General features: G+C 39.5%; 1 protein-coding gene across 2 annotated transcripts in view; it reads right to left on the reverse strand.

Annotated features, from left to right (window-relative positions):
• Positions 1-3,915: 3,915 nt before the first annotated feature.
• klf12b (Kruppel like factor 12b) overlaps positions 3,916-13,303 on the reverse strand; it is a 38,528-nt gene continuing 29,140 nt past the window's right edge. For both annotated transcript variants that reach the window (XM_085373711.1, XM_085373713.1), the window contains 2 exons: positions 8,155-8,312; positions 3,916-6,571 (listed from right to left, as the gene is read on the reverse strand). In XM_085373711.1, coding sequence (XP_085229837.1) covers positions 6,390-6,571; positions 8,155-8,312 — 340 coding nt within the window. In that variant the 3' untranslated portion in view covers positions 3,916-6,389. The remainder of the gene's footprint in view (positions 6,572-8,154; positions 8,313-13,303) is intronic.

Consider the following 13,303-nt stretch of genomic DNA (forward strand, 5'->3'; position numbering starts at 1 on the left):
AGTTGCAGAGTTTTCTGAAGCGGTAGCAGGAAGAATAAACATTGAGGGGGTGATGGGCATTGTTTGTGAGCCATGTGGTGATTGCATTGCTTACAACATGAGGACACTTGGTATGAGATATTAAGCGTTGAATGACCAGCACGGTGAATGATCTTTATCTGTGCTCTGACACTGTAACATACACATGGTCCTTACAGAGAGGGTTGTCTTTTTTTTTTCTAAGTGCAGCAGATGAATCCAAATGTTGCATCTTGATTTTAGGATTTCTGTGAACACTTTCCACTACTGTGGTGTTTAACTTTCAGCGAGATCTCATTTTATATTAGGAATTCGAAGTGCTGAAACAATTTACAATATCTTTGGGAACATTTATTTTCTCTCTCCTGTTCGTTGTCATCGTGGAGAAATCAAAACAATTTGACACTTAATGTTTTCAGTGTGAACATCTATGAAAGTTGATGGTTTCTTTGACTTCTCTCCAAATATCAAACACCTTTTTGAAAGTGCCTTTAACTGCTTAGTTGTTGCTGTTTTTTTTGAATGAATGAATGAATGAAAAACGAAGCTGCCCCTGCCTGTTAAAACCATCGACTATGTTCCTCTTAATTTCCACAATGTAACATTAATAGAAATCTCTATTACCTGACCAAATTTGAATATGGCTTAGCAAAAACTAATTTTAAAGTTTCTGTTATTTAAGATGTATATATTTTGTATCTGCTGTTTTAAAATAAAAATAAAAAAGAACCATGTATTTCTTTTGGATTGTATTACAGTTTAAAATTTTCCTTTTTTAAAATAAATTAGGTTTGTTTATTTTTGTTTTACAAAGTACAAAAAGGATTAGATTACGCCGCTACAGTCGACGCTGTTACGAGTTTATCCAGCCAAGAAAGAAGCGCAGCGAATTATTGCAATACTGTTGAATAAATAAATATGCACAAAGGTCAGAGGTTTGTGTCAAAGCTGAAACATTAACATGTAGCCTAAACTGATCAAATGTCCAATGGAGCTGTGTGTCCCTCACGGTGCAAATAAAGATGTTTTGTGTTGAATATTAACTTTTGAAATGTCTGATAATTTATTCACAACATTTAAAAGGTTTACTCTAGCCATATGTCTCCATGCTAAATCTGGAGAAAACGCTGGCTAATGCTAATCTTTTGTTGCTTGCAGAGCGGGAATATTGCACGTTATTATATAATTTTACACCACAGCTTTTGCTTTCAGTGAACCTTGCTGGTATTGAATAAGAAATAGCACAAAAACAGGCATGGCAATGTTGATCGGTTTTTGCTTTAGAAATTCTGCTTTTTATGCAAAATAGGAGGGAAAAAGATTAAACGTGGCTCATTGACACCATTATTTTTTAAGTTACAAGCTGAAAATACAGATAGTTTTAGAAGGATAATAAAAAGAACTCATGTAGCACCTTTGTAGTCTGTCTAACTTTCCCAAGGACACTTGCCAGCTGGAGGAGCCAGTTTTTCTGGAATTTGCTAATTAGTCCAGACCACACCCCGATTCATGACTTTCCTTTTTAACAATCTGGTGTAATCAAAACAAAACAAGTCATTTTCTTGGTTTCTCTTGGAAGGTGTCCCTAACATGAGTCATAGCAAAGCTTTTGCAAAAAGTACCAGGAGAACCTGTAAAAGCCACAGAAGGTGTCTGAGCTTGTCCTGGGTGCAGAGGAACTCCTGAACTCTTCTGAGGATTATTTACTAGTGTAAGTCCCCCCCCCCCAGCCCTCCTCCCAGTGCTTTACATTACTTACGGTACAGTAAAGCCCACATAACTCAGACTCTAGTGAGTGATAAATCATTCAGGTGAGATCCTGCACAGTAAAATGCTTAGTGGAGTGGGAATTGATTGTAATCATCTCAATCCGTTGCTGCCTGACAGAAACATTCATCCAGACCTCGTTATAATAGAGCAGAGGACAGGAAGTACAGGGTGCATTCTTTTAGCTGAAACCTTTTCTCAGAAAAGGCTTGTTTGAGAATACCAGGTCTTAAAATACTACTCTTTGTTGATACTACATAAGAACAACAAAGCATGTGATATTACACCGAGGTACACAATGTTTTAGTTGGACGATTCAAAACGTCTTTTTCCGCTTCCAGTAGCGGTCCGATGAACTTTGCGTACAGACCACTGTACTGTTGTTCAGCTACGTCTTCCCTAATAGCGAGATTAGTTTTCCGAATGCCAGCGAATGGGAGTTCTCGGATGTCTAAGTGACACCGAAACCACATTCCACCCATCTCAGTCATAGATAGCAACTGGCTCCGTCCCAGTCTGTTACATACAAAATGCAACTTTATTAACCTTCATGCCTCCATTCATATTAATATACATGTATATGTTTGAACTTATTTTAATTTCACAGCTCCATCCATATGAAAAATACAGAGAAAAAGGCAAAAACACTGACTGGATACTTAAACAACTCTCGGAGAAAAGGAAACAAAAAAAAGTGTAACAGGAGAAAAAAAAAGAGTACATCTGTTGTTGAAGTTTTGAAAAATATCAGGATTAAAAATTTCTGTTACAGATGTGGAATTCCATGAGCAGAATCTCCCTTTTTGAAGCGATGTTGAGCAATATCACATTTTTCTTTACGGTAAGAATGAAAAGATCTGAATATATTTACACTACACTCACTTTACATAAATACAGGAACAACGATTACTGTACGTAATATCAGCAAACTTGAAACAAAGGCATTGGCTTCACTACCTAAATTTTCAAAACCAGGAAAATCAAAAGCAGATGTTATACAGAAAGTAAAATATATATTGAACTGACAGAAACTGCAAGATAAGTATTCATTAAGAGAGGTGTGACTGCTGGAATCCCAGTCACAGGATTTTTTTTCCTTTCTTTTTTTTTTCTTTTTTCCTGTGAGTATGATTCCTCATCATCTTCCATGGAATCACTATGTTGAATTGATGTGTTGAAGCTGAAACACCAAGAGACCTTTGTAACTCGGTTTTGTTACCCTTAGAGGAAGTGACTTATTGCAAGCAAAGTAATAATGTGTGCTATAAACAGCCTGTGAAAGTGTTATGGGAAGATGCTGCATTGTACACAATGGTATAAGGCTCAGTGCGAAAAGAAAGTTCAACATTAGAGGTCCGACTTGCATAATGTTGTCTGTGCTTCTTTTTTCCCCCCCAGAATTCGTGGTTTTCTCGTTTGAAATTTATTAATCCAAGCACGCGTGCTGAAATCGAAGCTCTGCACAGAGCAGCTGATATTACAAGTTTGTGATATGAGGCACTAGTCATTATTATTATTGCATAACTTTGACCCTGGTTACCGTAACAAAATTATGCTTTAAAATATGAGGAAAGAGATGCTGAAGGGAAATACAATACACCCTGTCCTATGGAGACACCATCTTCAAGTCAAATTGAGATTTTCAGAAATTGGTGTATTAAGGCATGCAACGTCATATACTGAATACAGGAGTACATGTGTCGCTGATATGTGCTTGATCGGTAGAATTTCTTGTCGGGTATAGCAAAATAGCAACACAGGGAATTGTGTACCTTAATACTGTGTATAAATAATTGGTCGATTCTAGCAAACACTGGTTCAGCCTTGGGAACTGAAAAAAAATGATTTGATCATGAATGTGTTTAACCACAAACCAAAGAGAAAATAAAAAGCAAACTGTTCTATAACATCACATATGATCATTTACATGATGAATACCATTAGCCCCATTTCACTGTATATCAAATTAGATAAATTACAGTCTCTGAAAAAAGACTTTACATGTATAAATGTATTTCCTGCATCTACTAATCAAAAGCCCTATTTTTCCAATGTATGTACAGGCTGTAGAACTTTGTAATAAGTTTTATCTTCACTATCACATATATTACAACATTTCAAAATGTCCTTTGTACAGAAGAGAAAGATTTATATGCAAATGAAGACGTGCCCCTCAATCATAAAAACGCTCTAATACATTATAAGGATGATAAAATACGATGATGATTATTCGCTTATAAATTGACATCTGAAATAAAATCATTTGAATATCATACGAAACAAACAAACAAGGTGCTGATATGGTTTTGCCAAAATGCTAATACAACTGGGCATAATGTCGTGCACAAACAATACAGATAAATAATGACAACATGCGTTCTCCAACAAACCGAGAAGGGCGTCGCACGCTTCCGTGCGGAAATTGCTTCCTGGATTTGGCTGTTTTACTGAAAGTGAGAATGTGGAATCCAAGTTTGTGCATTAGCGTGCAAGTGTATGGATTTCAAGGTACCGTAATCGAAAAGGTTAACATTTTTCTTTTTTACTGGCCTAGGTCCAATAGATGCATTTGGCAGCATTATCGAATAACATTGGTTGGCCTGATATTTTATGTCCGAAGCTTTTACGTAGCATAAAGAGCGCTGGAAATACTTGCAAAAATGTCCGTTATTAGGTCTATAAAAATATATTTTTAATTGAATTTCCTGATTAAGGTTAAGTGATGCTTTCCAATAAATATATCTCTGCCGGAAACTGCTTCTAAAAGGTACTCCTGCTGTGAATACAAACACACACACAGAAAAAAAGAACGGAAAAAAACAGTGTGCATGTATTTGTGTATGCATGTGTGCAATTCCTGCATTTTTCTGCTTTTTACATGACCAAATCTCAGGTAAATCAGACATAAATCATAACTTATATCTGGTCTGAGGCGATTTCAAGTGACTTTGTTTGTGTTTGAGACAAACAACAGGAATAGAAATGATAAATGTGGAGACAATCACCAGCTGGGAGACATCAGATTAGAAACCAGTCAGTAACGGAGGGAGTTGCGGTACAGAGCGTGAGGAGGTGGCCAAGCTGGGAACTTCTCCTCGGATATTGACATCAGCAAACAGAACAAAGAGGAGGTTTAATGTTCCTTCCCATCACTTTGTTCAGAATGTATTGCTCTTCTGTATTGTACACCAGGTGCCACACTATCCCTGTAACACTTCAGCTGGTGTCAGTGTCATTTTATGGACAAGTGCTGCGGTGCTGTGCAAAACCACAACACAAATTCCTTTTTTTTCTGTTAAACCCAGCTGAAATGACTTTTTCTTTTTAAAAAATGAGAAATGTCAGGACACAATAAAAGTCTGTAAGGTGCCTCTATTTTTTCACATACTGGAAATCTCCTCTGATTGTTCAGTTCACTGTACATGAGGGGTTGTATTTTCTGAGTCAAACATAAGCAATAAGCAGGCATTAAAAAAGAAGCAAAACCCAATAAACAAAACATTTTTATACTGAAGTATATTTATCCTTTAAGATTGCACTTTACTGATTGCTAATCACAGCTCAAAATCCACCAGATTTTTTTTTTCCTTTTTCTAATAAATGCTTTGAAGAGGCTCAACATAAACATAAAGAACAGCACTGATGAGATTTGGAGTTGTCCGGCCATGTGAGTGGATCATCAATGGTGTGTGCTGGTGCGATGATATGCAAGTCCTATTTCCATTTATGAAAACAGGCATTGAATGACTGAAAAAGTGGAGGTGCTGATGAGGTTGATCTTTTCGGGTTGTGGGCATTTGAGTCTATCTTGATTACAGTTTGCAGGCGATGAGAGAGGTGAAAGTCCAACCTTCTTTTAGCTTCTACAAGGGATGCCTCAGATCTAAGAGCAGAAGCCAACAGGAAAATGAAACCACTTATGATTAAATGGTGCCCCCTGCTGGTCACAAATCAGACTCACACAGGGGGGCGTGGTGAAAAAACACTACCTGTAACTTCAACTACCGGTACATCCAAGTCCGTTCCCGTGATCCAGTCGAGGCCAAACTTCTTCCTGCTCACACAGGAAATCCATTCCTTACAACGGGGTCTTTCACATTATGAATGCTGGAAAAGCAGCCGTTTGGAACAATAATGAAAAGAAAGACACCAAAACAAAAAAAGACACAGTTGCAATTGCATTATACTTTTTTTTGTCCAAATAAAGAGTTAATCTTAAAAATCAAAGTGAAACATTTACGAACAGTGCTGTAAAAGACAGTTCCCTATTATACTCCAAGCAAAGACAAAAAAGATCCTGCCGTCTCTTCGTTCCAAACCAAAGAGGATCCAGAAGTGACCCTGTTTTGTGCTCCTCAAGCTCTGTGCACCTTCATCCATCAGTCTTCTCTGTCTCCGTCTTCTCTCCTTATGAAGGATGAGGGCATGTGTGCGTCTGTGTCTGTGCGTGGGTGTGAGTGTGATAGTGTGTGTGTGTGTGTGCGCGTCCAGGCCGGCTGAAAACATTCACAGGGAGATCCCGCTCCCCTGGCTGCCTGTGTATGCATGTGAGTGTGTGTCTTTTCGTTGACCTCTCCATCTCTCTCTTTATCGCTCCGTCTGATTCACACCAGCATGTGTCTCCGTCGGTGCAGGGCCAAGTGGTCAGATCTGGAGAAGCTGCGGTCACAGTCTGCACACTTGAAGGGCTTCACCCCTGTGTGTTTCCTGTAATGCCTCGTCAGCTCATCAGAGCGGGCGAACTTCCAGGTGCAACCGTCCCAGGTACACTTGTATGGCTTTTCACCTGGAAAGGAAGTCAGAAAACACAGTCCATGTTCAGTCGCATTTCCGGCAAATTAATTAGGAAAATCTGCACTTGATGAGTGATAATCCATGAATTACTGCTAACCTAATGTCCACTTTGGTAGTGCACGTTTCAAGAATCTATATAACTCACTAAAATGGTATGGATGTCTGATGAGATATTATTGAAAATATTTAAACACAAAAAAATTACAGGAACATATAAGTCACGCATCAGATTTCGACAGGGAAATATTCAATTTGAAAGTCTTCACTGAAAGACTGTGGAAGCACAAAATGATGCAAAAGCCTGGATTCAAAGTCACGGCAAAAAAGAAACATGAATTTGATCAAGTGTTATCTTAATATTCTGAGCAGTCTATACTGTTGGACTTCAAACTGGCTTTAAAGTCTATATGATTTCCAGTGAATAAACAGCAAATTGCTGTATATTGGCTAAACAACTGATATGCTATATTCTATAACAGGCCAGGAGCCGACACCTTTGCTACCCATAAGTCAAAATTTAGGGTTATTATCTGAAAAATTTCAAATCTCAAAAAGTTGCCTTTCTAACTCAAACCTCTGAGAAAAATCACTCAAAATTTAGAAAATAACTTGAAATTTCCAAGTAATTAAATTGAAATTTGGAGAGAATAACCTCAAATTTTGACTTTAGATGGCAAAATGTGTCTTTTTTTTTTCCATAGAAACCTTGTCAAATACAAAAAAGGTCTAATTGTGGACTGAGGTCAGAGACCTTTTACAGGGAAAAGCATTTTCCATTATCCTAACAGCTTAATGTTCACTGCTTGTCAGCTAGTGCGCTGGCTGAAAAGTCAGGCTTTGCAGCAGCCTGAGAGAAATGACTGATTTTATAATGTGAGGTGTCACAATCATCAAAGATCTACACGGTTGGGGTAATGAACGCAACATGCTTATTTCATTTGCATAAATGGTCTCCATATGTGTATATGCACTTAATCATGATATGCCACAGTTCTTTTCTTTTACGACTCTACTGCGAGGCCAATTCTTTAAATAATGCTTGACCATTAAAAAAAGTGTGCAGAGTAGTAACGTTCTTCTCAATGTGTGAACAGAATAATGTATAATTTCTTGTGTGGTGCTATAACGTTGTGCCAGGGAGCCATACAATTTACAATCAGTATACACCTTTTACTTAAAGCAGACTCTGAGGCTTGAAATGATTTAAGGAAGCTATAACTTCAGTGTCCGTCCACAACAATGGGAGATCGTTTCAGTAGGAACGGCTGTAATTGTTTTAGCACTTTTCATGAAATAAATCATGTTAAGGACAATTCAGCCTTCTCAAAAAGTAATTAAAATGTTCCAAGATGCCGTATGCTGTCTTGTCTTACTGCGTTCATGAGACAGATAAGAATAAGTTTAGCTGCTCAACGCTCTTCTTCTGTGAGTCAAGACTCTAAAGTGGTTTTCAGCAGTAACTTTCTCAAAATGTGAAATGCCACCTCACTTAGACTTAAACAAATAGCATTTAACAGCATCAAAATAAAATAACAGCATTTCACAACAACTGTTCTCACACGTAGATTTACTGACCTGTATGCGTCCTCCGGTGTGCTTTTAAATGCGAGCTTTTGGTGTACACCTTATTGCACCCCTCAAAGTCACATCTGTGGATTCTTCTCTTTTTGGAATCCGGTGACTCCGACCTCCGAGGACGCCGTATGCTGTCGATACTGAACGGGGACATGGAACTGCAAGGAGGACAAAAAGTAGCAACAGATAACATTATTAGAGTCTGATGATGTCTTTGTCTTCTTCCGTGATAAAGAGCAGTTGTTGAAAGTTTTGAAGAATAAGTCAGTCATTTTAATTAAAGTTTGCAGTGCATTTCAATTCAAAACCTGCTGAAGAATATTGCAGTGTTTATTTAACTTGCATTATTGCACCATTTACCATTTCAGTTTCAGTTTTCAGTTTTATTTGTCATATGCAAGTTAGCACAGGGTCACATTGCAATGAAATGTGTTTGACGAGCAGCAGTCACTCAGCAGCATGGTACAGTAGAAGAAAATATAATAAAATATAATAAAATAAAATAATAAAAAAAATAGAAAAATAGTAAAGAGCAAAATATTAGAGAGACGTGGTAAAAGATAAAAGATGACTAAATATATATGTATCTATAAATATAAATATATGTACACTAGTGATTAAATAAGAAAATCTTGAAAAGAAATATGACGGGAGGGCAGATGGGATATTGCACAGGAATGAGCAGCAGAAAATTACAGTATTGCACTTTTTAAATATAAATATTAATAACAATAAAGTGGCGTGACCAGTGCAGATTAAACAGAGTACTTGTGAAGCTGCAAGGTAGCTTCTGAGTGCGTCCTGTGGAGTGTGTGTGTTTAAGTGTTGTGGTTGAGGTGTCGTATGGCTTGGTGATAAAAACTGTTTTTAAGTCTTGTAGTCCGAGCAGGCAGACTCCTGTAACGTCTGCCAGATGGTAACAAGGAGAACAGCTGATGATGATTTGCAATAAAAGGTTTAAGTTTTTGTTTTATGCAACCAAAAGAACATAAAACATAACCGTCATACCGGCTGTAATGTCACTAGTTATTGTGTTAAGAGAGGAAAAGGTGTGTAGATAAAAGACAGACTGGTATTTACAGAGTGCTTTTGTGTGCTTAGTGAGAGCTCACTACGCATTTACACTGGAAGCACACAGTGCACAAAGACGTTCATACAGCACTTTGCTTTATGCGCTTGATCTAGAGCTCACAGTCACACAATTTGAGGTTCATCTTACCCAAAGACATTTCAACATGTCAGACTCTAGGAGTCAAACCACCAGTCTTCTGATTTGTGGATGATTTTGATGCCCTCAATAAGTACAACCATTTTATCTCTTTCTTGTAAAAAGTAGTGCGTTTCTAAACGGAATCAACATATATGTATTTTTGAAATGCAAAAAAAAAGACAGTATACAGTGAATATTGAAAGATAGACACGTTGAAGGTGGCAGAGCAGCAGCTTTGCCAGCAGGTGGCAGTGCAACTCTACTTAAGTACCTCTGAAAAAGTATGTAAGGTAAGAGGGCTGATATTCGTATGGTTCCAATACTATTGTTAAAGCAAAAGTGGTGAGATGAAGAAGTTTTTGTCTTTTTTAAAATCTCTGTGTGAGTGATTTATGTACTCATTGCATTTTGGCATTTCCTCTCCAACAAGCAGTCAGTATCACCGTCTACTGTATTTGTCATTGTGAAGCAATGCTGCAAAGTGTGTGCCTGTGTCAGTGAGCATGTGTGTGCGGTTTCACATGCATGTCTGACTTGCCAGTGTTTGTGAGCGCAGTTGCAGAGTACAGTCATCATATCTGTAGTTAATCTGAATGTACTGTCATCTTTGTGTTCTGAAGGCAGCGCTGCACACAAGCACACAACCCAGAGAGAAATCCAGAAGGCAGCAAGAGGCGGTCAGAAGTTCATGCCTCGCCCATGATTGTTGACTGTGCAACAGTGAGCACCTTTTTACACAACACATGACTCGTGCACGCAGCCGGCAAACTGGCGAGAAAAACTGAGATACGATATTGAGCGAAAACAAGAACATCTCTGTTTTGTAAAGGGGGGAGGAGTGATATATTTGGGATATATTTAACAGGGTTCTCTGCTTATGCTGTGAGGCTCGGAAACAGGTAAAAGGTTGAAGTGGGTACAATTAAAGCAGAGTAGGGGGAGGAGGAACTGCTAAAATCATGTCAGAGGAACAGGGGCTGCCAGACAGGCCCTCCAGTGAACTGTCTCCACCGCACACAACCCACTTCCTGTCTCTCTGTCTTACACCAAAGCACAGTCAAATGCAGATACAGTATACACGCACAACAAAGATAAACACATAGCTATACGCAGGCTATATAAATACACTGAAACAGAAGCGCACGAATGCATACAGATCACCTGTTACTCTTGGCTTACTGCCAAACTGAAGCTGTACAGGAAATGAGCACACGGGTCAGATATGAAGTGAACTCCATTTCCCCTCTCATTTCTCTCTCTCTCTCTCTCACTCTCTAAGCTCAGGGAATATTGCACTGTAACGTGATGACAAAACAAATGAAGAATTTAAGACGAAGAGTTAAACTCCTTTTCTCAAAATGATTGATGAGTTTCCCGCATCACATATAATCTAGATGAAAATTTAGAGGGCCGTTTAGAGTGCTGTAGAACTCTGCGTGTGTGTCTGCCCGGGAAAGTAAAGAGAAGAGCCAGTGGAAACACTCTGAGCTCAGACCATCGAGCAGATGAGGCGGATGTTTACATTCTGACTTCATCCATGAAGTGACTTCATGATTATGATATAATTTAGGAAGGTCTGAGTACAACAGCTTCTAAAACAAAGAACAAGCAACCATCATAAATTATTTCACCGAATACAACGCTGCTGCGTTTCAAGAGCTCAGTGACAGATTGGTGTAATCAGTAGTGGGAGTATTTATAGACGTTTTGTGCATCTGCAAAAAAAAAAAAAAAAAAAAAAAATTAAGTGAGAAATGTTCCAGTTCTCAAAGAAGAACGCCCATTGCTCACCACCGCTCACCAGTGACATAAAGGTAAACAGTGGAAAACTTCTAATCCCACTTAAATGACATTTTAATGATTCAAGTGAGGAAATTGGGTCACAACAAAAAAGCCAGTGAGCAGAATTCAGTGCATAATTGAAAAATAGCAATAGAAGTTAAAGGCTTAAAGAGAACTGAATATGAAATACTGTGACAGAGTTATTACTAGACCTACTGATTTAAGCTCCTGCTACACACTCACAATGAATACACGTACAGTCATGCGATTTGCCTGATTATTACTATTATATAATATATGACTATTTTGATAATCTGATAGATGTCAATTAAGAGCATTTAACAAGAAAAAAAGTGGCAGGAATTCGGTGCTTTTCAACGATAGCGTTGTAAACGCACAAGAAGTCTTCACTTTTACTACCTCATTATAGATGCACAAATTAATTTTTCTCATTTTTAAAAATCTAATAATAATCCCAAATGCAAGAAAGCACACAAAATGTATCTCTTTGGATCTTTCATGCTTATAATGTAGTTCTTGTGTGACCGCGAATTGGTTATATTTTCTCATTAGAGCCCAGAGGAAAACTCACTCTGCCTTGAACCCTGAGTCACCGCAGCATAATGCTTGTATGAATGTGTCTGTTTGTGTCTCCCGAAGTAGCAGAAAGAAATGGGAAGTACAGCTGAGAATAATTTCAAACAGCGCTAACCTCTGTTTTTGTTCCTTTGTTTCCCCGTTTTTGGTTTTTTTTTTTTTCCCATCATCATCCACTGGGCTCTACACATACGACAGAAAGACGGGGAGCATGGGGAATGAGTGTGTGTCACCTGCATTAGGGATTTCCCACAATACAAGCACAATACATATTTCTAACTCCTCACCCGCAGCGGGGTCACAACACCGGCTTGAGCACAGCAACAGCACGACCTGCTTCAAGGCACTGGTGGAATTATCAAGAAAACAGGAAAGGGAGTGCTCAAGTTTGTGTATGTGTGCGCTGGAACACTGCCCACCGGGCATTCCTGTACCTGTCCGAGGATACTACCCCTCACCTCGCCCACATCTCCTCCCTCCACCTGCTCTCTGGCCCCCCAGGTCCTTGGGGACCTGCCAGACTTCGACAGAGACAACCCTCCCAACACAAGCCCCTGCCCCCAGCCTCACACACCTCTCCTCTCTGTCTTCCTCTCTTTCACTCGCACTCTTCCACAATAGCCTATCCTCTGATCCCCAGGGAAACGCATGAATATGGAGGAGGCTGACCAAGTAGCACATGATACACACAAACTCGCTCTCTACCCAACTCTCCTTTCACTCATTTATTTATATATGGATACCTATTGGAGGCTGCAGGCACTCCCGTCCTCCGCCCTTACACCTCACCTCTCTGATGCTCTCTGGGTGACTGTTTGTGTAAATGTGGCTGCCAAATTATGTAAAGCTGCTCTTTCCACAAGCGCGGCATACACATTTAAATGAAAAGAAACGCAATATAGCGACGCAGTGGACTGATATGTTTATAAGTCGGCTTCTGTTGCGGTGCAGATGTCCATCGAGTGCATGTGCTATGTCAACACACAACGCACATTCTTCCTCTCTGCGGCCAAACCGGCGTGTAACTCAAGAAGACTACAGACTGCTTTGTTTTTCACAGACAAACATGCAAGTCTGTGTTCCTGTTGACAATGGCTGACCTCCTTCTGGAACCAGCTGTTCTGTCCACTGTGCAGAAAACACGTGCATGCATACAGTACAAAACACGCACACACACACCGGAGGATTAATACTTACAGAAGTGCACACATACTTTTTTTTCACACTAACACACACGCACGCACAGTCACAGTCACATACACAGCGTGCACACAGGAGTTTCCACACAGCACAGTCTGCACTTTGCACACAGAGAAGTGAGTGTGTGGGCAGGCCCTGGCAGGGCAATGCTAACCCTGGCTGGTGATTTATCGCCATAGTGAAAGCTTGGGCTGTGAAAGGTTGTGTCCTGCCAACCTCTGTTCTCCTCTGACCACCCGGTGCCCACGTGTGGCACTCAGGGGCACGCCTGTCCCTTTCAATAACCTGCATCGAAACCTGAGTCCTCTGGTGCGTGTGTGCTTGTGTGTGTCTGAAGCACAGCAACCTATACTTGTACCC

The sequence above is a fragment of the Diplotaxodon limnothrissa genome, linkage group LG16 (genome assembly GCF_057381915.1).
Source record: "Diplotaxodon limnothrissa isolate DT_005_m linkage group LG16, D_limnothrissa_male_GT1.1, whole genome shotgun sequence".
Lineage (NCBI taxonomy): Eukaryota > Metazoa > Chordata > Actinopteri > Cichliformes > Cichlidae > Diplotaxodon > Diplotaxodon limnothrissa.